General features: G+C 45.5%; 1 protein-coding gene and 1 long non-coding RNA gene across 3 annotated transcripts in view; one reads left to right on the forward strand and one right to left on the reverse strand.

Annotated features, from left to right (window-relative positions):
- Positions 1-25,084, forward strand: part of IKZF4 (IKAROS family zinc finger 4) — a 31,053-nt gene extending 5,969 nt beyond the window's left edge. Inside the window, exons 2-8 of one of the 2 annotated variants that reach the window (XM_072654983.1) lie at positions 8,307-8,361; positions 14,857-14,961; positions 16,020-16,280; positions 17,141-17,308; positions 20,323-20,472; positions 21,226-21,360; positions 22,756-25,084. In XM_072654983.1, the coding sequence (XP_072511084.1) occupies positions 8,322-8,361; positions 14,857-14,961; positions 16,020-16,280; positions 17,141-17,308; positions 20,323-20,472; positions 21,226-21,360; positions 22,756-23,516 (1,620 nt within the window). In that variant the 5' untranslated portion in view covers positions 8,307-8,321 and the 3' untranslated portion in view covers positions 23,517-25,084. The remainder of the gene's footprint in view (positions 1-8,306; positions 8,362-14,856; positions 14,962-16,019; positions 16,281-17,140; positions 17,309-20,322; positions 20,473-21,225; positions 21,361-22,755) is intronic. The other variant, XM_072654982.1, reaches the window with a different exon arrangement.
- Positions 3,997-11,727, reverse strand: LOC140534225 (uncharacterized). The gene is made up of 3 exons (XR_011977216.1): positions 11,390-11,727; positions 6,087-6,237; positions 3,997-4,663 (listed from the first exon to the last, which is right to left on the reverse strand). It is a non-coding gene; the product is annotated as an uncharacterized lncRNA (long non-coding RNA).
- Positions 25,085-25,311: the final 227 nt, after the last annotated feature.

The raw sequence follows: 25,311 nt of genomic DNA on the forward strand, positions 1-25,311 counted from the left end.
ATTTTTGTAGCCATTATTTATATTACTTTTCTCGTTCTCTTTATTCTGCAGCAGTTCATGTGTCTTCCTGTGCTCTGAATTCTTCATATTTATTATTTGTGGTACTGTGTTCCATTGCATTCATGTACACAAAAGAAAAGCAAGCTATACATCATTGAGATACTCAGTTTCATGTACTGTCCTGTTTTGTGTGTGGAAGTGCTCATTTGGTGTTAACTTCAGAATTTTTTTAAAAAAATTAAGTGATATTCTTGTATTACAATTTTTATGGTTCTTTAATTGACTTTATTTCCAGTTGCTTGCTGTCAGAAGAATGCTGCTATGAATACTTCGGTGTATATAGTACCTTTCTTTTTGTCTTTGACCTCCTTGGGGTATATATAATCTAGGAGTAAGATTTCTGAGTCAAAGGGTGCGCACTTTTTATTCACTTTGTTAGCACAATTTCAAATTGCTTTCCTGAATGGTTGAACCAATTCACAGCTATACCTGTAGGATATTAGAATGCCTATCTTTCTTTGGCCGCTCCACCACTATTTTTTATTATTTTCGCCAATTTTCTATATGTGAGGTAAAACCTCAGTTATTTGATGCTCTTTTCTTTTGTTTCTCCTCACTATCTCTCTTTCACATGCTTCCCTCTCCCCCTCATAAAACTCCCCCTTCCACACATAAGTATAGTCAGGCAAAACAAATTATCATTCTAACCATGTCTGAAAATATATACCTCAGTCCACACCTGTAGTTTGACCACCTCTCTCCTGAGAGGTGTGATTCATCCTTCACCATCAATTAAGTTGGATCATTTTTTTTCTCCAAACGATATTTCTGCTCTCTGAGAGCAAATCAGAGCATAGGGTCCTGGTAGATTCTGAATAATGACACCAAGGTAAGATGTGTATTCCTAATTTGTCTGTATCCTTGGTATAAATGGGATGAGTTTGACTTCAAGACTGTTGGGTCTGTTCCCTTTTCCACACAAAGGTTTAGACTCCGGATTGAAAGTAATAGGCAAGTTCAAGGTTATTATAAGGAGGACAGTTTTGGTGCGAATGGTCTTGTCTTTCCACTGTTGTGTCATTTCAGTCATGTCCAACTCTTCTTGACCACATTTGGGGTTTTCTTGGTAGAGATACTGGAATGGTTTGTCCTTCCTTCTCCAGCTCATTTTATAGATGAGGAACTGAGGCAAACAGGGTTACACAGCTGACCAGATTTGAATTCAGGAAGATGGGTCTTCCTGACCCCAAGCCTGGCACTCTATTCACTGTGTCACCTAGCTGCCCATAGAATATTGATAACATACTCACTTACACCTCCTTCTAACTGACTGGTCTTCAGGAGTCTGCCTCTTCAACATCTCTCACACTCCTCCCCAACCACCAACCACTTCTCTCTAATCCCGCAACCAAGCTGTTTATCCCCTTTCTTTATTCAATCATATCATACTCCTTGTGACCCAGTTTGGGATTTTCTTGGCAAAGATATGGGAGTGGTTCACTATTGCCTTCTCCAGTTTGTTTTTCAGGTGAGGAAAATGAGGCAAACAGCGTAAAGTGACTTGTCCAGTGTCTGACACTAGTTTTGCTCTCAGGTCTTCCTGACTCCAAGCCTGGTATTTTCTCCACTGTAATACCTAGCTACCCTGTCTTCCCACCAGGTGTCATATTCAAAATCCACATGGCTAGATTTCATGGCAAAGCTTTACAACCTGTGTTCCCAGATTGTTCATTGATGTAGAAATGGAAATACAAACTCTTAATGTCAACCAAGAAATGAAGTGTCCCAGTACAGAAGTAGTCTTTTTTTGAGACTGAATCTTCCTATCTTGCCCAAATTGGAAGCATATTGGTTCTTCTCAGACCCAACTCCACTACTGAGTGGCACAGAATCTTCTGACCTGGGCCATTTCGACCCTCCCTAGGAAGCCTGATTGTCCCCTGCTTCTGAGGGCTCCCCATTTTGGTGCTACACTTAGTTTGGACACCTGATTTCATTTAGATCTTCTATGGTGCAGAACTCTGGAACTCAATCAGTTCATCAACCCTCAACCTCAACAGGAACAGGGACTACAGGCCTTGTGCCACTACACCCAGCCAGAAATAATTTTTCGGGTGAAGAGATCAATTGGTAGTTGAAGGAAATGCTATAAAAAATGTATAATATGCCCAATGACAGACAGCAAGACATTTGACAAAGTCTCTCCTAATGTGGACAAGATGAAGAGATGTGGGTTAGATGATAACATAGAGTAACAATGAGCTAAATCTGATAAGATTAAGTTTCTGCATAAATGTACAGCCCTACATTGGGGTTCAAAATCATCAGCTATTTATTAAGTACAGGGTGGGGAAGCATGGCTAGATAACATAGTTGCCAAAAAGATTTGGGGATTTGCTTTACAGCATACTCAACATGAGTCACGGGTGTGATATGGTAGCCAAACAAGCAGAGATCTTGGTCTACTTTACCAGAGCCATTGGTTCCAGAATAATGAATTTATAATGCCACTGTACTCTATTGTGATCGGACCGCATTGGGGATGTTGTATTTGATTCTGCACACTACCTATCAAGAAAGACATTGAGAAAATAGAGCATGACCAGAGAGGACTCAGAATAGTGAGAGGACTAGAAATAATGCTTTACAAAGATCAACTGATTAATTGAAAGACCTCAGTATGTTTAGTCTAGGGAAGAAAAGATTTGAGGGAAGATATAGAAACTGTTCAGGCATTTTAAAATCTGTCATGTGGAAGGCAGCTTGGATTGGTTCTATTTAGTTGCAAAATTCAGAAGTAGGGGGAATGGGTAGAAGTTTCAATGAGGCAGAATTAGGAGTCCACTGTAAGGGAAAACTGCCTAACAATTAGAGATGTACCAAAGCAGAATGAGCTGCTTTAGTAGGTAATGAATTCCGTCCTTTACACACCTTCTAGCTGAAGTTTGGTGAACACTGTAACTCCTGTTTAGATATGAGTTGAATGAAAAAAACCTCTGAAGTTCATTCCAGTTCTGGAATTCTGTGAGACAGCTCCAAATAGTATGATTTAGTGAGGAAAAACACTGAACTGGGAATCATCAAACCTCTCTAGGCTTGTTTCCTCACTTCTCAATGAGAAGGTTCAACTAGATGATCTTAAATGTACATTTGAGTGTTAAAATTATGTGCTTTTATTATTGTCCAGGCAGGACCCGAACTATATCCTCTATGATAAATAATGCTGTTTTAGGCATCATCCCTTGAAGTTAAAGATGAAACCCTCTTAAAATTTATATTCCCTCCCCATCAGACAAAGGAACCATGATACCATGACTGTGGCGCATTTCTGTATACATGAGTGTAACTTCAAATAACTTACCAAGAGTTATATCTCATCTGAATCAATTGTGGTAGTAACTTCCTCAGCCTCATCTGTGCTGAGGTGTGTTCAAGGTTTGTGTGAATGGGAAAGAAAGAGTTACTACTCTCTTCTCATAAGCCTCAGCCCCCTCTTCTTTTCTTCTAAAATATGCATGAGGAAGAAAGGCAAGATGAAAGGACAAGAGAAAAATGTAACCATAGGAGATCTAAAAGAAGGTGAGATGATGGTATTTTTCTACCTCTTTGGTACTGTGGTATCTTCCTAGTTATTACCTCTTATTTTTAGAGTGGCCATTCTTAGGATATCCTGGAAATTTCTTCCTTTTACTTTCCAAACACTTAGTGAGACTGTAATGTTTACTTGTGTTGTCAATGAACATGAAAAAGAAAATTACTTAGGCACCTTCAGTAGGAAAAATAGCTACATAAACTAAGAAAACACTGTTAGGTTTCCTCTTTAGGGTGTCAGCTCTTGGAGAAAACAAGCTAACCCTAAAGGTCATTTCAGAGTTGCAAAGCTCTTCATGTCTAGATCTGTTTGCTAGAAGGCTCTGTGGAGCTGAGCTATAGATGATACTTCTTTAAGCAACATCTTTCTATGAGAAATCTGCCAGTTTTACTCCACTCAGTATGTTACCTTTATGAAAATACAGAGGTTTTTTTATTAATTAATTTATTTGTTTTCAGTTTTCTACAATCACTTCCATATATCTTAGATTTTTACCCCCCTTCCTCCCCCTCCTTTTCCCTTCCATCCCCTCTCCCTCCCCCAGACAGCATATAATTGTATATAGGTTCTACACATACATTCTTATTAAATACATTTTCACCTTAGTCATGTTGCATAGAAGAATTAAAATGAGTGGGAGAAATCATTAAAAACAAACAAAACATAATACAAGAGAAAATGGTCTGCTTCATTCTGCAATCCAATTCCATATTTCTTTCTCTAGATATGGAAGGCATTTTGCCTTGAGTCCATTGGGAATTTTTTTTAGGTCCTTGCATTGCTGTGAAGGGCTAAGTCTATAGAAAAATTCCTTGCACACTGTGGTTGTTGCTATGTACAAAGTTCTCCTAGTTCTGCTCCTTTCACTCAGCATCAGTTCATATAAGTCCTTCCAGGCCTCTCTGAAGTCTTCCTGTTCATCATTTCTTATATCACAGTAGTATTTGAAAATACAGTTTTAAAACAGCAAGACAGCAGTGTTATTCCCAAACCACGAACTCCCAAGCTTTGTTTTTAGGAGGCAGAGGCAGTAGTGGGCAGAGTCTTTTTGATCTGCTTGTTGAACTGGAACTGTGAACATATGCAGGGGGTTAGGAAATTAGGTTCTATCTGGTTAATGAACCATGGTATACCCATGATCTTATATCTCATGAGAGAGTAGAAGAGATATTTCTACTTTTCTATTTCTTTTTCCTCTTGTCCTGAGTGACAAAAAATATGACACCCATTTTGCCACCACCCCCTTTATCTTCTATGTCAATTCCATCACCTCAGAGAGAAATGAACATTAGTTTGCCCCCAAAGTCACCCCAAATAGCCAGTTCTCAAGAAAACAAAATAAAACTTGTTCCTGGCCAGAGAATGCCAGGGGGAATGCCTACCCATTTTTCTTCTTCAGAAATCATAACAGGGGGCCCTGGTGGAGACTGAGTAATGCCACAGTACAGAGTAAGATCTTTCCCAGTTAATCTGTTTATCTTATCTAGGCAACATGTCTTTTAAAAAATCCCAGTTTGGGAGTGTCTCAGTCATGCTGGATTCTTTGGGGGATTTGAAGCACTTTAATTATTTGCAGTGTCACTCTTATTTCAAGGTTTTGTAATACCCAGCTAGGTAAACTCAACTCTCTGTCATTTTTGTCATTAACAATTAGAGCTGTGGGAATACTATTTTGGAGGCACAGAAGGTGGCAGCTATTGGCAGAACTGTGAAGACAGACACTGCATCGGGCCACCCAAGTTACTGGCATATTGTACAAGTCCCACCCTGTCACTGGGCTTGGCGGGAAATCTCTGAGTCAGATAATACTGATTTGTATTAAATATAGTACTGATGGGGTAGAGAAATAGCCAGCTAAACTAAAGTTATAGTGAATGCAGATTATCATTCTAGTCAGAAAAATAGGGAAGAAAACTCATTTTGTCACCAGGTCCTCAGAGGACTAGCAATCTTCCTCCAGTTTAATTCAACAGCTATTTTGTTTACTGTATGCAAGGTGCATGGACAGAATCGAAATAGTCCCTATTCTCAAAGAACTCTCATTCTACTGGGGGGATAAGTCAATACAAGGTAATCTGAGAAGGGAAAGAATACTAACAGCTGAAGGATTCAGGGAAGGTTTGCATATGAGGGGGCACCTTCAACACATTTGGTTCCCTGATGTCCCTTCAGAAGGGTAGGAGAGTGATTTTTGTCTCATTTATCCTAACTGCTAATTAAACTGAACTTAGCTCTGTGCACTGTGTGTCAGTGGAGGAATCTGTTGTTGCCCTTAAGTCTATTCTTTCCCAGGGTCTTCTATCCAAAGCCGTCTTGTGTAACCAAAACTTCTCCTATCTTTACCCCTTACCTAAAATAGTGTCTTGACTCTTGGCACTGCAAGATTTGACCCAGTTCCTCTGCCCGGGGAGATACTAGATTTTGCCTGGTCATGAAGAAACGGAATCAGTATAAGAGAAGGAGGAGTTTAGAGGGGCTGGGTGGAATGAGATACCTGGCATCGTCGTCTCTCTCTTACAAGAGCTAAGATTCACTTCAAGGGTGCCAAGATTAAAGCAGTAACTGAATCCTCGGCTTCTCAGTTCTGAGGTTATCAGCTGCATTGGTGTCAATTAAAGACTGCTTTTACCCAAGTCATGTTGTATCTGTTTGAAGGGTTAGAAGGTAGAAAAATTCAATTTTGATACTCAGTAGCACTGACTCCTCTAAACACACAGTTCATTTACACTCCTGTAGAAATCTGCTAGGAATCATTTGAGAAAAACCCAATCTGGTATTCATAATCCAGTGACTAGAGAGCACCTTTCACATGCCTCTTGATCACCTAATTCTTCTTTAGCCCCTAGCTCAAGTAGTCAATATTGTTATCATCCTTCTTCCTGGAAAGTTGACTCAACTGGTTCTGCTTTTGAAGCAAGTCCCCACTCTCCTACAGGATGACACCAAAGAAAAAGTTGTTTTAATTGATGTTAATGCTAGAAATCAGAGAGCAAACAGGAAGAACCATGAAGAAGATCCCAAACAACTTGATTGTTCAGGGAATTTAATGGAAAAGAACCAGCAGATGTCCTAGGTTCTGGTTCTGGACTCTCACTATGTGACTTTGGACAAACTACCTCATCTCTACTGGCCTTATTTTCTCTAAATGGAAGTTAGACTCCTTCTTTCCTTCTGTTATCTCCTTTGGGTACTGTGAATACCAGAGAGATGTAGGCAGAAGCATTTTGAGGAGCTCTACAGAGCTCTTGTAAATCCCCAAATGATGTTATGATGAAAATTGTTTGAGAAGGATGAGGTCTCCATGGCTCTCTAGAGTGTTCTTCCTATAGTTTTGGCCACCTTAGGGTGCTGTGCCTTGAGTACTGTGTGTAAATTTCATAACGTGAGCAATACATGAGTAAGTGGGCTAGGATTACTGTTATCCCTATTAATCCAGGAACCTAGGAGGCCCCTTTTTATCCATAGCTTGTGTAGTGGTCCTGCAGCTCAACTCACCCAAGGAAAAACATCAAGAAATGATCAATGTGGGGACTTGCTGAGTATTTTTGGAGAAGAAGTTGAGGATCCAGAGTTTGTCTGAGTGCAATATAGGTGAAAGCTGCTGTTTGATCAGAAGTCAATTCCATAAATGTGTTTCAGCCTTTTCCATTAGCTTCATTTGGGTACATCACGTTTTATTCTCAAGCCTCTCTCTGTGCCACCAAGCAACAGGAAAGAGAGGGAGAAATAGATTCTCCTATCTTTGCCCTGATTTGTATGATCAACAAATTGGATATCCAGGGATTTGCTTGGATGGAATTCTTCAAAGTGATCAAGAACCACACCACTCCAGGGTCTTTTACTTCCCTCCTCCTTTTCTCTCAAATCATCCTGGGAAGAATTTTTATTGTTATGTAGCAAGGACGATTTTGGATGTATGCAAATTTCCTATAAATCACACTCATTTTTCTCCTTCCCTTTCAGCTCCCAAGGAGATAATTCATTGCAACAAATTATCACTTTTAATTGTTCTCAGCACCAACTTGTTTAGTACATGCTGTTGCCAATTATTGCCTGCCTTCTTCAAACAGTCCAACCTGTGTTTTAAGCCCAGACTCAGGTTTTGTTTTTTAACACAGCAAATGTAATTGCCTAGAGGGGGAAAAAGCCACTTAAATGTATAAAACGTTCATTAGCGCTGTAGGGAACCCTACACTAAATTCTACCGTGGTTGCTCTTCCCCATCCCCCATTTCGCCATTATCACCTCTTTCATTGCCTGACAAAATCCTTAGCATGATTGTCTCTAGGCATCACTGCCCTATCACTGTCCTCCTCTTAGCAGGGGGATGGAGCTTCTTAGGAGAGCCCTGCTATCTCCCAATGGGTGGGATGTGTATATTTCTTTTGCCACATTAAAGACCACTGTTGATGGGGTTTCTGCCCCCACTGAAATAAGCCCAGCTTGAACAGCTCTGGAATGACCTAAGGCCTATTTCTCATGGGTTGTAGGCTCATACACTTCTTGGAGTTTAAGCCAGAATACTCTCTTCCTCCTCTTGTCAGGGCAGAATGTGAATTTTCTGCTCTTTCTGGAATTGTTTCAGGTTAGGCCTGGCACAAGAGATGAGACCTTAATCATCCTTCATGATTCCTTCTTATTCAGAGATTATAGGAAGGCACTTCTGCCACTACCCAGAACTCAGCTTCTAATAGCATTTTTTTTTCTCTTGCAGCAAAGTCTCTTTAAGATGGATATAGAGAACTGCAATGGCCGCTCGTATATGTCTGGTATGTCCTCTAATTTGTTCTGCTTCTAAAGAGCTGAAAAGTAACCCTCCTTTGTCTTAGAGGAGTCACCTTGGACTGTAGGGCCCTCAAAGCTGCTGGCCAAAGGTCTGGCCTGGTAGTGATTGCTTCTTTATTTTATTTCTGACATCAATAGTAATTCCTCTCCCTAGGTTTTCTCTGTGTGTAAGGAGATGATAAGAGGTACTGCTCAGGTTGGGGATATGGACAAAGAGGAAAGGCAAAGGTATAGGTTGACCCCTATAAGGAGATGAGTGGAAGAGATGCTAGGTTCCCTTTGTCTTCTTTGGAGGTCATTGGACTCCTTTCATTGCCATTTGAATCAATCCATCAATAAGAATTTATGAAACACCTACTATGAGTCAAGTATAGTACTAAGTGCTGAGGATACAATTACAAAATGTTGAATGATGATAGCCAGATAAGAAATGTATTTGTTTCCCTTCAGAGAATCAGGGCAGAGAGCCTGATCACAAGCTCCACCCATGATCCTAAGGAAATGTGGTTTTTCTTGCCTGACGATATTCTGACCAAGGTAGATAGAGAGCCTTTTAGTGTGATTTTCAGTGATGCAGAAATAACCACAGGCTTCTCAGGCTCAGACACAGTAGGTAGAAAATGGAGACCTTTCTTCAGTCTCTTTTTTAAAAGATGATTGTAAAGGAACTGAAACCAGGTTTTATTTCTAGGACTCAAGGATTCATGATATTGAATCACTGGAATAACAAGGGATTTAATTAAGGGGAATGAGTCTAGGAGCAAGTTTTAGAGTCATGAATTGGTCCCTTCAGAAATTTGGGCTATACTGTAGAAAGAAACTGGTATCTCCATTTCACCCCAAAAGGGGCTAGTGTAGAAACTGATGGGATGAATCAAGGACTGGGAAAAAAAACAGAATGGGCAGAAGGTCAGTTTGAAATGTATTGGTACCAGTGAAGTGAAGTGAGATTTAATTGAGGACATCTTGAAGCCGATGTTTATTTCTTGCCATTCTAGACCTACATTTAAGGAAGGGAGGAGGGCCTAACCAAATGAAGAATCATCTGATAGCTATTTCAATAAAAAGAGTAACAGAAAAGAGATAGCTTTGGATAGAAGTAAACTAGCTTGAGCCTGAAGTTATTCTCCTCTACAAGTATCTGAATTTTCTAGCCTCTTGCTTCATGAAGTCAAGGACCCAGAAATACTAATGCATCCTCCTTCATTGATGCCTCTTTCCTTGAGTATCCAGCATTATATCTAACTTCATCATTACCACATATTCCTCCCCTCAGAGTAATAAAGGAGAAACCAGGAAGGTGACCATCAAAGGTCTACCTCCTAGGGATCCTTTCAGTTCCTAGTGGAACCTCTAATAGCTACATATATTCAAACCTAGGGACTCTCACTGCTCTGCTATAAAAGCAAGCTTTTCTTGCTTCCTAAACAGATTTAGGTTTCCTTGTAGAACCAAAAAAGAGGCTTCTACTCCAAATGACTCTTGAAAAAGAACCAGACAAACCAAAAGCACCTCAGCTGTGCTTTGAGAATATTCCCCTGGTATTTCTGGGTGACTAGCTGCTATGGAGTGGGACTGGGGAAAGGGGAAGAGGGGTAATAGCTAATAGGGTAACAGAGTGGACCCCAAAAATATCATCTGTCTCCCAGAATAGGGAGACTTCTCTGCCTAGAAGATGTCTGGGAGCCTGTCAGCCAAACTTCTTTCCTAGAGGTGATATGGAAGCATTGAGGATTGTTTAGAGTACCAGCCCCAACTTTAGATCACGGCTGAATCCTTATGTATCTGAGCCGATGAACTTTCCCCAGCCCAGTCAGTTGATAAGGAAATGGTATGATGTCTTATGACTAACCTTGACATTCTCTAGAGGGAAAAATGAGCAATTCTGCCTCTGTTAGTGTTTAACTCTCAGGGGGTTCTTTCTCTCTACCTTGTGTTTTACACTACATACAGATTACTTCATCTAGATCAGGAGAATCCACATAGTTTCCATTTCTATCCATATTCTACGTTAGGAGGAAACTGAGCATCTCAAACTCAGTTCATGTATATCAGGAATTATATCAATCATTACTACAAGCCTTCAGGAATAGCAGAATGCTTGGGAAATCTCAATAGAGGGATCCAGGGATAGGTAGGGCAGTTTCCCCTTTTTTATAATGGACACTGTCTCTCAAATTTCCAGTCCCTTCTACTCCCAGGTTCTCAAAACCAGAGAATCTAGTCTTTCAAAGTAGGTCAGCACTAAAGTGAGCAGCTCCTTTGGAAAGGAGCAGAGCTGAGGCCTCTTCCTGCTAGAAGGCTGATTCCTTAGGGGAGGGGGATGGCACAGGGGCCCCAGAGGGCAGTGTTGGGGAGAGAAGGCAAGGAGAAATGGTACAGTCGCATTTAGCTGGATCCAGTGGTTTTGTGAATTCACAAAGGTAGTTAAGATCCCTAAAAAGACATAGAATAGCAGACCAGAAGGTATCAGTAGCCAGAATGTACTTGGTCCCCTCAGCTGTTGGAAAAGAGGGCTTTGTCTTCACCAGCTCTAAAGACCTCCCTTCTGCTGGAGGAAAAATAGGGATGGGGCTGTCCACATTTGTTGCAGGGAGTGGCTTTGGCCCTCTCCTGGAGCCTCAGCAGCTGCTCTGTGTCCTAGGTCCTATGGCATCTGGAACCTTAGCTTCCCTAGCTGGTAAAGGGCTGAGTGGTCCGCCCCTCGTGGCCCCCTCCAATCCAGCAGCTCCCTCTCTCCCTTCTGCCTTGCACACACTCCCTGGATTCTCAGGTATTTGTTGAGTAGTTGTTCTTTGTCTGCTGGGCACGAGGGCATCTACCTCCCCCCTCCCCCCCCCCCCCCCGCCCTCTCAGCCCTCCTTGCTGCCTTGGGAAAGAGCTGTTTTAGCCTCAGCGCCCCCCATTCTCTCTAACTAGCCCTTTCCCCAATCATACATAGACACACACTAACCCCCCCCCCCCCCCAAACCAAGCAGTTCTTGCCAGCTGCAGCTGTGGGCCCCTGCTCACCGGGCTGCTTGCTGCTGGTGCCTATGAAATGACGGCGGTTCCCCTCACTTCCAGGAATCCATGCTTCCTGGAAGGTGAGTGGCTGGGCTCACCCCTGCCTGCCACCCAGACGCAGACATGCACACACCACCCGCACTCCAGCACCGTTTCCAAGGCGGTGGCTTGCGCTTGCACCTTGGGGTCTCACCAACAAGGGAAGGATAATGTAAGTTCAGGCAGGAAGTGGACAGAGGGAGGGGGAAGGGGGGTGCTTGGGCTAGGGAGCCAATTCAGAAACAACTCCCGAGCCTGAGGAAAGGGAGAGGGGTAGAAAGAAGGGAGGAGGGAAGGGGGAGGGGGCGTTCCTTGCTATGCTTGCCAAGGATGGGAGAGGGCGTTTGGCGTTGCTAAGCAAAGACAACGGCTTGAGCCGCCTGAGCTAGTGGTGACATCTCGATTAGGCCTTGGGGACACAGATGGAGCTGCCAGGGGTAAAATGCCAAAGCAGGCCTGGGTGGGATAGGGGAAGAAGAGAGGAAAGCTGGTTAGAGGGAATAGGGACTCAGCAGCAGATGCCTTAGGTTTGAAGAGGTAGAGGGGGCTTCTTCTTCCCAGCCATGTCCCCACAGTGGGTATGGGTGTGGATGTGGGTGTGGGTAGTAGGGAGTCTAACTTTGCACTTGGCATTTACCTTGTTCCTCTGGAGCAGGCCAGCTGCCCCCTGAGAGCCCCCTTGGTAAGAAAGATCTGCCAAAGTCAAGGCTCTGGCAGAGAAATGTGACGATTTAAGGTTCTCTTTAATTTCCTGACTGCTTCTTAAGAGCAGATACCATTGAATCAGGGAGAGGAAGGCTGGAGCAGAGTGCTAGCCTTCCCTGAATGTGAAACATATAACCTGTGGGCTATTTCCTCCTTCCCTTGGTCCTAAGATATGAGCCTCATGATTTACTTGTGATGGCTAAGAAGCCTTGCTGTGATAAGCTTGGTCAGGAACATTTCTCTGGGATATGAAAATAGCTTCAGCTTGATTGGTTTGGAGTTTCCCAGAAACTTAGAATATTTGAAATTCCCTCCCCTGAGCTTCTCATACCTTGAGGTAATCTGATGAATTTCCCAAGGCTACCTCTTGTTCCCTCTACTTCCTAACTAGGAATCAAAGTCCATGGGTTTTCCAGATTGATTTCTAACCCTTGAAACGAATTGTTTCAGGTAATTAACCCTGCAAAAGTTAATTTGACTGTGTAACAATCTTCTGGTACTCACTAGGGAAGGAGTGGATGAGAATATTCTTTCCCTCACTTTCATCCTAGAGAGAGCAGCCCTATCCAAGGGCTTCATGAACTGGCACCACTTGGCTATTAAAGGAATATTCTTTCTCATGGTCTTAACATCCTTCCCCCAGGGGCAGCTAGGTGGTGCAGTGGATAGAGCACCAGTGCAGGAGTCAGGAGGACCTGCGTTCAAATGTCACCTCAGACGCTTGACACTCACTAGCTGTGTGACCTTGGGCAAGTCGCTTAACCCAATTTCCTGATCCTGGGTCATCTCCAGTCATCCTGATGAATATCTGGTCACTGAATTCAGATGGCTCTAGAGGAGAAGTGAGGCTGGTGACCTGCACAGCCCTCCCTCACTCAAAACAAAGTCAAGTGCAAGTCATGTCATTATTTCTCTGATGGCATGGTCTTCTTCGGCAACGCAGGACGAACACACGCTAACATTCTTCCTCCAGCAAACAGCTCTAAGGGGAACACAGAGTCAGAGCCAATGACTTTTCACCAAGAATCCAGTGACATTTCCTAACAAGTTCATTCATCTTTGTAGTGTCAAACCCCATATCTCTTCTTCCCATATCAAGTTACTGAGGACAGTTTCACATTAAGTAAATAAGCAGTTTGTTAGACAAAGTCCCTTGGAGTACAGAAACTGTTTTAATTTCACCTTTTCCCCCACCTCTTAGCACTGTGTCTGGCCATGTAGTAAGTGCTTAATAAATGCTTGTTAATTGACTTTAAAAGTTAAGACAGATCCTTTTTTTATCCTTCCTCTCCTCAAATTCTGTATAATGCCTCACTTAGTTAAGGAAGTCTGAGGATGGGGTGAGGACCCATCAGTCCACAGCTCTGTATATATGTTGTCGTGGTCTTATCTAACATTCTTAAGAGACGTAGCCCATCCCTGAGTCTTGGGCCATGAAGACTTTTCAAAAGATCTCAAGAAAAGAACTCATATTTGTTTGGTGCATATGTAAAGGTCTATAAAGTTCACACAACCCTGTGCAGTAAGTTAAAGCCTGGGAACCTCCAGAAGTTGAGGAGAGAATCAAAAGGGGAACTTGGATGAAAGAAGATTCTGAGTGATTATTTTCTCTTCATTGGAAGGAGCAACAGAAGGATCTCTTACAAGGATAGTCCTTGAATTTCTTACTGTGTGAGCAAAGATGGACGGTCCTGGCCTCTTTAGAATTCAGTCTTTATTTTGTGAGAGCAAATCCCTTTACTCTAAGATATCTTGATAAAGCAATAGCTGGATTTCCAGACTGGGGTTGTTACAAGTTCTCTACGCATATCTGTGTAATAGGTGTTTATAAATGTCAGTATAAGCATGGAGCTGGGTCCACTCATGCTTGTCTGAGTATATCTGTAACATATCTGTAACATGTATGTCTGTGTGGATCAGCAGGTACTTATTAACTGCTTCCTATGTACAAAAAGGTAGGAGTAATATGGAAAGGGAGGATTCTTCTCCCTTTGCCCCCAAATTGACATGACCTTTCTCTTCAGGAAACCATATAATCTAGTTGAAAACACATGAGACAACTAAAGAATACTTGTATAAAGCAGCATACCAAACAGCAAATCCCAATAAATAGACCATAGTACAAAGTGAGTGTGCAGGTGCTTCAGGGACACTCAGTAGAAGAGTAAGCAGAATCAGGTAAGGTCCATCATGGAAGAAAGGCATCCTGGAAGAGGCAAGTTGTAGAATTTGGCTTTAGGAGTCCAAGGATGAGTCTGTGGCCTAAGAACTTAGACAGAATTTTTGCTTTAACCCCCACCTAAGAGACAGCCTGCCCCTCACCTCCTTAGAAATGACTTCCCGTGATTGGGTGATATGTGTAGTAGCACCTAGAGAACACTACAGCCAGTCTTCCCAGAAGATCCAGAAGGTGCCTTTGGGATCTATGTGGAGGGGGGATGTTCCCCATGAAAATGCCTCCCCACTAAGGCCTCTATTTGTCTCCTTTCCCTCGCTCTCCAAGCCCCAGGCCCACTTCGCTTCCTGTGGGTGTCAATTGATGATGTTGTTCTTCCCCTCAGCCTTATAAAGTAAAGTAGAGAGGGCCCCAGCCACCCTGTTTCCCTGAGGTCTGAGTAGCACACATGTGGCTCTCTTCTCAGTGCTGAGGGACAAGAGGACACAGCAAGTGCTGGGTGGTTATATCTCTAACTTCCCCCATTAACCTTCTTCTGCTTTGTTTCCCCAAGGTAGCGGGGACTCATCTCTGGAGAAGGAGTTCAGTGGGGCCCCAGTGGGGCCCACTGTGAGCACCCCAAATAGCCAGCACTCTTCACCCATCTGTTCGCTCAGTGGTAAGTATCAGGCCTTCATTCCTACCCCCAACCCCAGGCTGGTCCCATTTACCTTTGGTTCCTTGTTTATCTTCTGTTAGGGACTAGTCCCCTATCATTATCTTTATCTGGCTTCCATAACTCTTTACGAGCAGTGTCCTAACTCAGTGTCCTAGATTCCCGTGGTTTCTGGAAGGAGAATGGTTGGTCACAGTCAAACAAAAATGAAGTTAAACTAGGTATGGGGGATGTGCAGTATGAGTAGGGAAACAGGAGTTAAACAAGTTGAAGAAGCTTCTCGCTTCTAGACAAAAAGAAAGGGACATGAGGTGGGGGGGGGGGAGTTGGCAGAGGATGGAGGGCCCTCCCTATTTATCCTCACTGTCCTGCTCAGGTGGGGTCCTTGGGCCTGCCCCTCCCCAGCTGTCCTTGGATCTGTGACATTCTCTAAATGATTGGAATAGTCAGGAATGTAGGTCAGAGCTAAAGTCAAAGCTCTTTCTCCCACAGACAGCTCTTTCTTTCACCTCCCTGCCATTAGCTTTATTGAGAAGAGGAATGAGTAGAAGATAGGAGGATAAACTAGGCCATATATGTTCTTCTCCTATGTTCCTTTCCTCTTTTGCTCTCCAGCCTGGCCCCCACCAAAGCCTCCCAAGACCATCTTGCCAACAGTGTCTCTAGTTGGCTTTTTACCTTGGGCTGAATCAGATATCTTGCTTAATGATAGAAAAGTTGAAAGGAATTCCATCTCCACCAACACACACACAAACACACACACACACACACACACACACACACACACACACACACACACACTTTTCTTATCCTAGTAAGAGGACACCCTACTAACTCTCAGTTTTTTCACTCTTAAAGCCTGATTATCCAGTGGGTGGATTGGATAGAAAAAGATATTCCAGGCCTCAGCAGGACCAGGTGCCCCTCACCATGGCTACTGCATCCTAGATACTTGTCCCTCTTGAATTCTCAAAAGTCTGGCCGATTTTTTCTGTACTGGCCCTCTTCATTCCCCTTCTTTACTTGTCCTCATCCTAACTAATAAAATGTTTACCTCCCAGGTAATTCCATCAAGGTGGAGATGTACAGTGATGAAGAGTCAAGCCGACTGCTGGGGCCGGATGATCGGCTTCTGGAAAAGGAGGACAGTGTAATTGTAGAAGACTCATTGTCTGAGCCCCTGGGCTATTGCGATGGGAGCGGCCCAGAGCCTCACTCCCCTGGAGGCATCCGACTGCCGAATGGCAAGCTCAAGTGTGACATCTGTGGTATGGTCTGCATCGGGCCCAATGTGCTTATGGTGCATAAGCGCAGTCACACGGGTAAGCAGGAATGGGGCTCCCGGGGAAGGTTTTAGAGTGGGGTTGCAAGTGGGAAAAGGAAAGCGATTCTTGGGATATTTGCATAGATGGTAGCTAAGAAATAGCTAAGGCGTTACTAGGGGAAAAGCATTGATCAGCAAGGGAGCTAGGGGAGGCCACAGTGAGGGGTGAGGGTGAAGCAGGAAAGGAACGAGCTCTCCCGTGACTTATTTCAAACTGGCAGGAAGGGGAACTTGGGCTCCCAACCTCACTTGCTCCTTGTTGGCACCTGTCTCATTTATCACAATGAGGAGGTGGTGATGGGAATTGTTCCCATTAGGTTGGGGGAGGTACTTTGTTGAGACCTCAAGGAGTGGCCTAGGGTAAGCTAAGATTGGGATTCCTGGCTACTGTTTCTGGTTCTTAAAACCCCTCCTAGGGCCCCCATTCTCCCCTTCTCCCTTCTGTTTCCCTTCCCCCACCTCCATTAATCTCTTCTCCAGAAATGGACATATGATTTCACTTCAGTGCTTCCCCCCAGCTTCTAGGACAGAGGAGGTAATTTGGAGCTCAGACACTGATTCAAGCCAAAAGGCCATCTTGTGCCAATGCCCTTGGAGAAAGACACTGGACTCTCTCTCCCCCTCCCTCCCACAAATGCCTGGCACCTATCCCTGCACCATTACACCATTGCTGCCCTGAGAGAGACTACCCCAAGGAGTAACTAGATAACGCAGGAATTCCTAAGGCACAGTCCTGCCTGGCACCATAGACCCACCTTGCCTATTAGAAAGGTGTTTTGAGCCAGTTAGGTGGGGGGTCGAGTCTGGCCTTAAAAACCCTCTCCCTCCCCTCCCTTCTGGGGTCTGTCTCCCTTGCAGGTGAGAGGCCCTTCCACTGCAACCAGTGTGGTGCCTCATTCACCCAGAAGGGGAACCTGCTGCGTCACATCAAGCTGCACTCAGGGGAGAAGCCCTTCAAATGCCCCTTCTGCAACTATGCCTGCCGCCGGCGAGACGCTCTCACTGGCCACCTCCGCACCCACTCCGGTCAGTGAGCCACAGACAGGGGAGTGAAGGGAGGGAGGGTTGCACCTTGGAACTGCCTACTCTCCTCCAGCCCCAGCCTCAGTCCCACTCCACACAAGGCCCTCTGGCTCAGCCAACTAACATGGTATCTCAGCCATACAGAAGAAATAGGAAGTATGCTCTTTGTTTTTGGAGAGCCAATAATTTAGTTGGGGGAGAAAGGAAGTAGCAAAGCTTGAAAAAAAACCCTTTAATATCTACAAAATTGAAGGTGCCTTGTATCTTTGCCCTTACCTCCTGATCCACAGAGCCCTTGTGGGAAATTTCAGGGGATATTTAGCAAGACATTTAATGTCTACCATGAAATATGCAGAGGAGCGAAGGGGAATAGGAGGCAATGGTGGTGTCTCTTAGCTGTCATCCTCTCTGGTGCCAGAGCCATCTGTTCCCCATCACATCCCCACTTTTGAGCCCTGGGGAAACCCATCCTCCCACCCCACTTGTTCCAACTCTAAACCCCACAGGTATAAAGAGGCCCAAACTTTGGTTCTTTAGGTATTGACTCAGATGTAGGGATGATACCTAGACCTTCTCCCCCATTCTTTCCTATTTTCCATAAAGGTCCTCCTAGTTTGTAAGGGAAAGAGAACAGGTAATCCACCCACAAGTTTCTACCTCCTTCCCTTTTCTTAGGGCAAGTGCAGGGCCAGAGGGTGGCAAGGGCTTTGGATCTGGAATACATTGACTGGGGCCAGGCTGATGATATTACCCAGCCCACCCTAGATAGATGTTCAGTATTGTGTGAATCCAGGGAGCAGGCAGCCCTTCCCAGCCTCCTCCTTCAGTGTGGGGCTCATGGTTCAGACAGAGGTCAGAAGATGAGCTGATGAGAAGGTTCTGGGGAGCCTTTCCCTGAAAACTCTTCCTGATGTTATTCTGTCCTCTAATACTCATGGGATCAGGGTGGGGGTGAGGGGAGGAATATGAGAGAAATACATTTGTCATTTTGTCAACCCAACCGATTCCTCCTTATTCTTTCTCCAGGCCTCTGACTCTTCATAGCTCTTCTTCAGAGCTGGGTGGGACCTTTCCACTCCAGGGTTGGGGCAGCAGAGACAAACCAAACACTCCCTTTCCTAACTTCCTAATCCATCTGCTACACAGATACAAAGCAGCTACCCTGTGCCCCTTGGATCCTGTTTATTTCCCCCACCCAGGGAGGTCTGCTGACTCTTAGCAGTGAGTAGGGCTTAGACTTGAAATGGGAAGGAGGAGGAGTGGGGAGCTTCCCCCTGCTGGTTTGAAACAGGTTGTTTGGGCTCTAGCCTTAGGGACTGCTCACTGCAGGGATGGGATGGGCTGGGGATCTCTTGGGAGATGGGTGACTGGTGAGTAAGAGTAGAAACAGCTGCTGTGCAGGGTCCAGTTCTGTGGGACTGTGCCTTCTCAACCCTAATGCCAGCTGGTTCTTCACAACAGCCAAAAGGGTGCCTTCCCCAAGGCTTGAGCGCGTTGCCCTGGGCCTGGATGATGAAACCAGGGGCCATCTCTGCCCTCCAGTGCCAGCCTTTTTGAAGTGAGACCAGAGCAGCTGCAGAGCAGACAGCCACCTTACCCAGCCTCCCTGTGGGGGAGACCCAGCTCCCTAGCCATGCTTCCTCCTAGCTTCCTGGTGACCTTTATAGCCTTATCAGCAAAGTGCCATCTTATGCCCTCTTCTCCTTCCCCTTTACAGTGCTCTGATTGTCTGCATTGCTTTACTGGCTCTGCCTGCTTGGCTTTGCATCTGTTCATGTACAGTTTTCCATGCTTCCCTGCATTCTTCCTATTCCTCATTTATTACAGCACATTCCATTACACACAGTAACAAAAGTTCATCATTTCTTAAATAAGCTTCCTCTCCCTGCTCACATACCCTTCTCCTTACCCTTCAGCTCCAAGCTCCTTAGGGTTCTCTTTAAGGATAGGGCCTAGACCTGTGATTTCAGTGACATATAGGGAACACTCAGGTAAGGAAATTCCCTCTACCAATGCAGGTTGGCACATACTCGACAATATAAAGTCTTAGCTGCCTAGAGCATTGAGGGGTTAAGGGACTTGTCCTGGTTCACATAGTTGGGAGGACTTGAACTCAGGTGTTCTTGAAAGCTGAGGTCAGCTTTCTATCCATGATACCATGCTGCCTCTTTAATGGAAACTCTAATACCCAATATTCCCAACACCCCTTCTGCCTTTCCCATAAGAATGGTAATGTCCAGCCTTTAAAAAACAAACTAACCAAAACAACTATGTTCTTTTTCATGGGGTAAAGAATCATGTTCTTTTTTCATATTCTTTTTCTTCTTTGTACTTTCATTTCTTTTAAACCCTCATTCTTTTTTTCTCTTCTCCTCTCCCAGTTCAGCCTCTGTATCTCTTAAGGACATATCTTCTTGATGCCATTGATGTTTCAGGAGGGGATCAGTATCTAGAGACAGAGAAATAATGTACAGAAAGCTCAGGCTAGAAATGGAAGCCAAACTAGGAATGGAGTGGAGTGGGAGTTAACTCCCCCTTGACCCCACATAAGTCCTGAGGGCTCTTGGTTCATTGCCACCAGCCCAACATTTTCCCCTCAACGAAAGCAAAAGGTGCGTAAGCAAGAAATCCCCTTTTCTGATAAACAGCCTTTCTCAACCGACCGCCCCATAGAAAGGTTAAACCACAGCGTGGGGCCCAGGCTCTGATGCCCTGGGGTGTGGCTAGCCTGCCTGCCAAGGGCTTTGTCCCTGTCCTCCCAACGGCAGCAGCTGGCCACCAGTTCCAGCCCTGTGCTAACTGGTAAAAGGGTCCCTTCTCCCTCCTCCAGCTCTCCTAGGTCATCCTGGCTCCCTAGGCATGTGTTTGCCTCTAGCAGGTGGAGAAAGTGAAGGTGTGAAGTCAGACTTAGGGTCCTCTCAATGCCAGATGGCCAGCGTTTGTTCTTTGCCTTTCTGTGGAACATAAGTGACTCTAGTACTATTTCTTCCCCATCCCACCCCCAACCCCAACTCTAGTCTCCTCTCCGACGGTGGGCAAGCCATACAAGTGCAACTACTGTGGCCGAAGCTACAAGCAGCAGAGTACACTGGAGGAACACAAGGAGCGCTGTCACAACTACCTGCAGTCTCTGAGCACTGAAGCCCAGGCCCTGACTGGAGCACCAGGTGGGGTCACAGGGAAAGCTGAGAATGGCAGGGAGAAAGGAAGGTGCTGACCTGAAGCCAGGGAACATTCATGGTACAGAGGCAAGGGGTAATCATGTCAGGGAAGAGTGACAGGGCACCAACTTCCCATCATGAGCAGTCTCTTGTGCCCAATGGGGAGAGCTGGAGCAAGACACTTATTTTGTGCCCTGGACCCTTTGGGCAGTGATTGGTGAAGCCCATGAACCCCTTTGTAGAATAATGATTTTAAATATGCAAAATAACATATATAAAATTACAAAGGAAACCAATCATATTGAAATACAGTGATCAAAAATTTTTTTGAATCAAGATCATAGACCTCCAGTTATGAACCTCTGCACTAGAGGAAGGAGACACAATCCTTATCCTTAGTCTAATGAGGGAGACAGATAGATCCAGAAAGAAGAAGAGGACATACTGTGTGAGGAGATTAGAGAAGACGACCTCACTGAAGTGCTTTCATCAATGAATCCATGCTCCTATTTATAAACATCTGCAATTTACATACAAAAGTATTGGAAATATTGACAGATTGGATTTTTAGATGAGGTTAGGGCAAACAAAACTCTGATGATTTCTAGTCACAGGGAATGTATGATATACCTTGGTCATGGTCTCACTTAGTTTTCTGGTCCTAAAAGCTACATGGAACATGCTGCCCCTCTCCTATTACTACAATTCCATCCCAAACTGACCCTTTCTCCTCTCCTCTTACTCCTATATCTCCTCCAGGTGATGACATGCGTGACCTAGAGATGGTGCCAGATTCTATGCTGCTACACTCATCCTCTGAGCGGCCAACTTTTATTGACCGCCTGGCCAACAGCCTCACCAAACGCAAGCGCTCTACCCCCCAGAAGTTTGTGGGTAAGACACTCAAGTGAATGGAAGAGGTAGGGGGGAGGGTTGCAGAAATGATAGGGAACAGTTCTGTTCCCAAAGCCTTTTTGAATCATTGAAACCTGAGATAATGAAAATAACAATAATCCTAATTAACATCATGTCTTAAGGTTTCCATGGGATCATGGCTCAAGTCCCTGCTATAGCTCTGCCTTTCTTCCTTTTCCTCCTGTACTAGCTCTAAGTACAGTCTTCCAACCAGCTTTGCTCCTAAGGTGGCCATATCTAGATAGCACAGTAAATAGTGCCAGACTTGGAGTGTGGAAGACTTGGGTTCAAGTCCTGCCTCAGGTTCAAACTGGCTCTGATGCTTGGCAGATGCCTTGACTTCTCAGTGCTCTAGGAACCACTCTCAGACATTGAGCTGCAGAGCGGATGAAGACCTGCATTGGTAGAGGGAGCATCCTCATCTGGAAGGTCCCTATCCCAATAAAATCACAGTCCCAATGCCTGCAGATTTACAAAGACATCTGTTATCTTATTTGGTTCTCACAACCCTTCAAGGGAGGGGCAATTATCACCATTTTACAAATGAGGAAACTGACTGTGAAGGTTAAATGGCTTGCTCAGGGTCACACAACTAGCAAGTGTCTGAGGCAGGATTTGAACTCCAGTCTTCCTGATTATACCATGGGCCCTCCCCATCCCTCTGCCCCATTTCCAGCACTCTTTCCACTGTGCCAGATGTGTCAAATACTCAGAGGCCTGAAACTTATTAAATTTAATTGGGAAATATTTAACATGATAAATAACAAAACACCAGAACTGAGATGATGCTAGAATATGGTTGGGGAGCACAGGTATCTTTATGTGCGGGGTAGTGACCTTGTCTTTGGACACAGCCCCCTACCGCCCTGACATAGCTGCCTTGAGAGCAGAGTTGTCCATGTCTGCATCTGCTGTGGGTGGAAAAGAGAGAAAGAACAGCTGGAACTGAAGGCAGCTTCACTGGGAGTGGCCCAGCAGTCAGGAATGAGAGAGAATCTCCTTCACTGGAGCCTTTGACATAGAAGCAGAGCCAGTCTGTCTGTGCCCTGGCCCTCCATGGACCTCCAAAGTCAGCTCACTTATCTTAAAGGAGGGAACTGGACTACATAATCTCTGATGGTCCTTCCAACTGTAAATCCCATGATCCTTTGATCCTAGTAAATAGTCTGTACTGACATCCCGTGCTTGCATCCTAGACTCTGGTTTGAGTGAAGACCTCTGTTGAGAGGGTCCTGAACTCTCATGGATAGCAGATCTGGAAGGTGGGCCAGGCCTCCATGGGCCTGAACAGAGGGTGGTACACAAAAAAAAAAAATGCCACCCTTTGGGGTGTTTTCTGATTTGGGGGCTCAAGTGTTTTCTCCTTCCCTGCAGGTGAGAAGCAGATGCGCTTTAGCCTCTCCGATCTCCCCTTTGACATGAATTCAGGTGGTTATGAGAAGGATGTGGAGCTGGTTGCACACCACGGTTTGGAGCCTGGATTTGGCTCACTAGCCTTTGTGGGCGCAGAGCATCTGCGGCCACTTCGCCTTCCACCTGCCAATTGCATCTCAGAGCTCACACCTGTCATAAGTTCCGTCTACACCCAGATGCAGCCACTCCCGGGCCGACTGGAGCTATCTGGAACTCGGGAAGCCAGCGAGGGGCATGAGGACCTGGCTGATGGGGGTCCTCTCCTCTATCGGGCTCGGGGTCCCCTGGCTGACCCTGGGGTCTCCCCCAGCAATGGCTGCCAGGACTCCACAGACACAGAGAGCAATCATGAGGAGCGGGGTGGGGGGGTTGTAACCACCCCTCAGTGTTCCTCAAATCAGTCAGCCCCTGCTCTGGTTGTGGGGAGCCGGCCCAGCCCTGCCTACGCCAAAGAGGACCCCAAGATGCAGGAAGGGCTTCCCCGGAGTGCTCCTGGCCCTGCCAAGGAAGTGCTGCGGGTGGTAGGTGAGGACGGAGAGCCAGTGAAGGCCTTCAAATGTGAGCACTGCCGCATCCTTTTCCTGGACCACGTCATGTTCACCATCCACATGGGCTGCCACGGCTTCAGGGACCCTTTCGAGTGCAACATTTGTGGCTACCACAGCCAGGACCGGTACGAGTTCTCCTCCCACATTGTCCGAGGGGAACACAAAGTAGGCTAGTGATCTCTGGCCTCCCCTCCAACCCAGCCCTTCCGAGGTGTCCAGCCCTCCCAGCTCACCCCTGCCTCCCACTGTCCACTTTTCTACCTGACTAAGTTTTGCTTTTGTAGCCTGTCACACAGACATAATCCCTGGCTGCCTGATTTCACACTTGCCTCCTCGCCATTTCTGCCCTCTCCTTTCTGCAAGTTGCCAAGCTGATTTATTTAAGCGTTGTGATGAAACAGGTCTTTTGTTTTGATTCTTCCTTTTTTTTCAACCCCTATGCCTCCCCAAATGCACACTAAGTTATTTAGTAAGATTATTAGATGGAGGGTTTTTGCTCTCTAAGGAAAAGTCTGTCAGATAGCTGCCATTCTGCACTCCCATTCTCTTCTCTTGTCCAAACCTAATTTCCTGCTTCCTCCACATCCCTAGGACAGTGGGGTAGAAAGCTCTCTAGAGTTTGGAGGGGCATTGGCCTACTGCTGTCCCTGATCCTCACCCCTCACTTACACTGCCAGACTCCTCAGTTCCGGTGCCGGTGCCTCCTGGCCCCACCATTGCTCTGTGGCATTATATCTCCTCTCTGGGACACCCCTCCCCTGGCACTCCATACCTCTCTGCCCTCTCACCTTGGGCAGCTTGCACTGTTCTTGAATGAATGAATGAATGAAGGATATCCCCCATTTAGGGGGAGGAGAGGGTTGAAAAAGTTCACTCCAGGGCACTGTGAGGCTCAGAATCCTCTCACTCGTTCCCCTAATAATATGAATACTCTGAAGCCTGCATTTGCACTCTGGGTCTCCCACTAGGATGTGATATCCTCTCCCTTCAACCTCACAGGGGCTGTTCTGGTCCTCCAACCAGTCTGTGTGCTCAGTGGTGACTTCCCTCCACTTGGGGCACCCCAATTTGATATCCTCAGGGGTGAAAGCTGGGTCTGCACCTTTTTCTGTCTCTGAAGCATTGGGAGTAAAAGATCCTCACCAAATTGGAAATAGAGGACAGGGAGAAGACAAGATTCTTCTCTTCTCAATGCTTCTTCAATTGACTCCCTCACCCCAGAAACCTCTCTAGGCACTCAGGGGCTTTCCCACCTTACGAAAAACCAATTAAGTCTATTGCTGCCTGAAGACAAGGAGGAGACCCAGCCCTTCAGTCTTACTGCCTTCACCCTCCCCAGCAGGGATTACCATCCCATTCTTGAGCTCTGAGGCTCCATCCTCAGGGTCAGTGGTCATAAGAAAGGGATGTTTCTTTCCTCCTTTTAATTATTTCAATATAACCAAAAATGATTGCAGGGTGGGCATGTTCCCTTGCCCCTACCCTACCCCTGCCCGAGGGAGAATGGGTCCAGCACATCTGGACTGAGGGCGTCCTTCACTGCCCCCTTCATGCCTGGTGCCAAGGAAGCAGGGAAGGAGGAATTCATTTCCCTCCTGGTTCCTGAAGCATGCTTGGCTGTTCTTGTTGGTCTGGGAGGGAGGCAGAGGCCCCTGGGAAGGGGAAGCATCTCTATACACATGGAGTCCCAGCCCAGGGCCACAGCCACCTGGCTCTCTTGCTTCCTTGAGGTTCAAACCAAAGGCTGTTTTTTTTTCTACGTTAAAAACAAAAAAAAAACAAAAAAACAAAAACACAACCACCTCACAAGTTGCAACACTTGGTCCTTCTCTCTTTCCTCTCACTTTTCTCCTCCAATTCCTACCCTCCTTTTCTTCCTACGACTCCTTTCCTCATTGCCTCTTCTGCCTCTTCTCCCTTTTCTCCCTCCTCAGGGATCTCTTAGGGGTCCCCAGGGAAGGACGCTGCA

This window comes from Notamacropus eugenii, chromosome 3 (assembly GCF_028372415.1).
Source record: "Notamacropus eugenii isolate mMacEug1 chromosome 3, mMacEug1.pri_v2, whole genome shotgun sequence".
NCBI classification, from domain to species: Eukaryota; Metazoa; Chordata; class Mammalia; order Diprotodontia; family Macropodidae; genus Notamacropus; species Notamacropus eugenii.